This window comes from Notothenia coriiceps, unplaced genomic scaffold (genome assembly GCF_000735185.1).
Source record: "Notothenia coriiceps isolate Sejong01 unplaced genomic scaffold, NC01 NC01_scaffold00010684, whole genome shotgun sequence".
Classification (NCBI taxonomy): domain Eukaryota; kingdom Metazoa; phylum Chordata; class Actinopteri; order Perciformes; family Nototheniidae; genus Notothenia; species Notothenia coriiceps.
Window position 1 is genome coordinate 279 of NW_011343385.1, and position 3,490 is coordinate 3,768.

Here is a 3,490-nt window from a genome sequence, read left to right on the forward strand (position 1 = left end):
AACTAACTTGAAAATAAATAAATAAAGATATTTAATATGAAAAACATGTTTTGCTGAAATAAAAAAATTAAGTGATAAAAATAAGAATTACATATATTATTTTTATACAAACCTTTAAAAAAAATATTGAATGAAAAACTGTTTTGCAAAAAAATTAATTAAAATTCTGGCCATAAAAAATAATAATTAAAAAGAAAGTTGCTTATAGAATATTCACTCAAATTAAGCAAATGCAATAAAACAAAAGTATCCTCGATGCAAAAGCCTTCACACCTTATACATATGTTATTAAACCACCAGAAGCGTGAGGAGATGTTTTGAAGTTATTTTGGTACAACTTGACTTTATGATAGGGACGTTATTGGGATGAAATTGGCCAACTGACAGTAGAAAGATAAACGACTATGTCCGTTGATTGACATCCTCTTAACCAATAGGAAGGAACCTAGGTGGTAGTAGGCGGGGGTTTCTTCCGTAGCGACAGCCCCTGAACCAATGGGAATTAAGCTATGTGGTAGTAGGCGGGACCTCCTGTGTTTAATGTTTCCTTAACAACCGAACAGAAACAGGAGAAGTTCTCGGAGGAGAAACGCCTCGTAAGTAACTCTTATCTATTTAAATATCCTCCTCTATGTCCCTCTGCATGTATCCTCCCATAACAACACGGTGTTACTCGTGATATTTCGACAGCACTTTAAAAAAAGTAGATTTCTCAGGGTAGAAAAACACTGTGCTATCAAACGAGCTATGCTAATTAGCCACAGCAGCTAACCGCTAAAAACAAACCGTTACCTGCTGTTATCATATAAATCATATTTCGAAGGTGTGTAATAACAATACTTGTTGTAGCCAGCTGTCTGTGCTCAGCGATAGCTGGGTAAGGTTACACTGTTGTTAGCTTCATGGTTTCAAATCAAGCTAGCAGGGTCGGCTTTTGGTTGCTAACGTGAAGAAATGTGTGTTTTTAACGTGTATAAATGTGTGTGTTTTTAACGTGTTTAAATGCTTGGCAGGAGTCGGAATGGCAGGGACTGGAGAGGCAAAGAAAGAGGAGGCCGACTACAAGAGGCTACACAGCTTCCCTCTCATCAGGGTAACACACACACACACACACACACACACACACACACACACACACACACACACACACACACACACACACACACACACACACACTCTGACCCTAATGCCATGACAACATGAATACACAACAAGTAGAGGGAGAAGTACTCAGATGTTGCACTTGAGTAAAAGTAGAAGTACTCGGATCTTGTTCTTGAATAAAAGTAGAAGTACTCAGATCTTGTTCTTAAATAAGAGTAGAAGTACTCGGATCTTGTTCTTGAGTAAAAGTACTCAGGTCTTGTACTGAGTAGAAGTACCAGAGTGTAGGAATACTCAGCCACAGTAAAGGGATACTCTGTATGTTTCTAAGAGAGGTTGTATTATGTATTTGAGTGCTTTGCTGGGTCTGTTTCTACAAACTGAATCTACTCCAACAAATACACTGACTGGTCTGCCAACACGTGATCAGGAATATTTATCTGTGGGTGACATGTTTGTTTTCCTTGGGTCAATATGTTGAAATGGACTCCATCATTAAAACCAAAACCCTCAAATGTCCAACAGAAGTTTTTCTTGACTTTAGAAATCGACCAATTTATTTCAAACGCTCATCTCCATTTGTCCTTTTGCAACTAGAACGCTGAGAGCACACAGCATGCAGAGAGAAAGAGATCTGACTCAACAGTTCTGACACCAGGCTTCATAAACTGCTGTTGGATGCATCACATGTCTCTCTTTCTGTTGTTGTGCACAGTGTGAAATGTCTGTCTCTGTTTGTCCTCAGCACACAGACATGCCAGAGGAAATGCGAGTGGAGACGATGGAGCTCTGTGTGACGGCCTGCGAGAAGTTTGCCACCAACAATGAAGTGAGTGTGAACTCTGTAACGTCCTTTAATCTCACATTGAGAGCTCTACTGGACCTCCTCTCTGCTCACGCTCAGTCCATAGACGGTCTGTGGTGCGACAGATACAGTCTCTGCCTTATTTCATTTGGACAGAGCAGCTACAATGTTAGCTTAGCCTAGCTCTTATCAAACCAACTCCATCCAGAAAAGCAGCTTTTTGTTTAACTTGCCATCGACCTGAAGACGCATCGATTCAGGCCTTTCTCTAATTGGTGTGATTATGTCATTCTTTCAGCTTCATATATTCATTGAGATTAAATCACTGCAAAATATCTTCATGTTGGATCAGTCCGCGGTCCTCTCTGAGCTGTGACTGATACACATCCCAGTGTTTGTTTCAGACGTATCTGCGACTCCACGGAGAGAAGCTCCATCTCCACGACAGAATCACATTTCCTTTACTCGTCCCACAGAGGAGACACTACGTTGTTAAAGCTAAAGTAAAGATGGAGAAAAAGTGTCGGGGCTTTATCTTCCTTTATATTATTTCATAGTTTAACATTTATTTACTTGCTGTTTTTGCTTAAAGTGAATGTATTATTTATTTAGTTGTTATTGAAGTAAGTTAAAGTAGTTATTATGCTTTTAAGGTTACATTTTTTATGATTCCGGCCGCTCGATTAGACAAAGGCATGCGCGTAATATTACAAATACACAATTACAATTATGCCCGCGTATAGGGAGAGAAGCTGAGCTGCAGTTTAGGGTTCACACGCAGGCCAGAGGACAGAGGTATAAGTAACTGTAAGAGTAGTTATTGCAGTTAGTTACAGATTTATGTTACAGTAATAATAAAACTACATGTCATTTATATCACACTTCTCCTGCTGCTCGAAGCAAAGAAGAGAAAAAACAACAAAAGTACGAAGCTAGGTGTAAAAGTATTGTTTTAAAGTAGTGTTAAAAAGTCCAACTAAGAAGTAGCAGCCAGGACAAGTCATCATATTGAGGAGGTACATGTTGTTGTGTGGGGGCGGTCATTCGCTCACATTACATCTTGTTGTTTACTTGTTGATTTGTCCTCCGTGTCTCCAGAGTGCAGCGAAGATGATCAAAGAGTCGATGGATAAGAAGTTCGGCAGCTCGTGGCACGTTGTGATCGGAGAGGGCTTCGGCTTCGAGGTGACCCACGAGGTGAAGAACCTGCTGTACATGTTCTTCGGGGGGAGTCTGGCTGTGTGTGTGTGGAAGTGCTCGTAGCCCCTCCACACACACACACACACACACACTGCGACACACGGCTACACACCAGCCCATAATAACCCGCCGTCTGGAGGCGCAGGGACTCGTTTAAAGGGAATTAAAAAAGGCATGAGATAAGATGTGTCTCCGTCCGCCTCTGAAGTAACAGACCGACACACAGCAGGGTCCTCTTCAGGGAGTGTGTGTGTTTGTGTGTGTGTGTGTGTGTGTGTGTGTGTGTGTGTGTGGGTGTGACTTTATATGTTTGTGTGTGCTGGACACACACTGTTTTTTTTAAGATAACATTTCATCTGCACCTTCCTCCACAGTCCCCCC

General features: G+C 41.1%; 1 protein-coding gene across 1 annotated transcript; it reads left to right on the forward strand.

The window, feature by feature from the left end:
* Nucleotides 1-521: 521 nt before the first annotated feature.
* LOC104946141 (dynein light chain 4, axonemal) lies at nucleotides 522-3,484 on the forward strand. Its single transcript, XM_010771902.1, has 4 exons — nucleotides 522-596; nucleotides 1,014-1,093; nucleotides 1,850-1,933; nucleotides 3,008-3,484. Exons 2-4 carry the CDS (start codon nucleotides 1,022-1,024, stop codon nucleotides 3,170-3,172), a joined length of 321 nt encoding a protein of 106 aa, XP_010770204.1. The 5' UTR covers nucleotides 522-596; nucleotides 1,014-1,021; the 3' UTR covers nucleotides 3,173-3,484.
* Nucleotides 3,485-3,490: the final 6 nt, after the last annotated feature.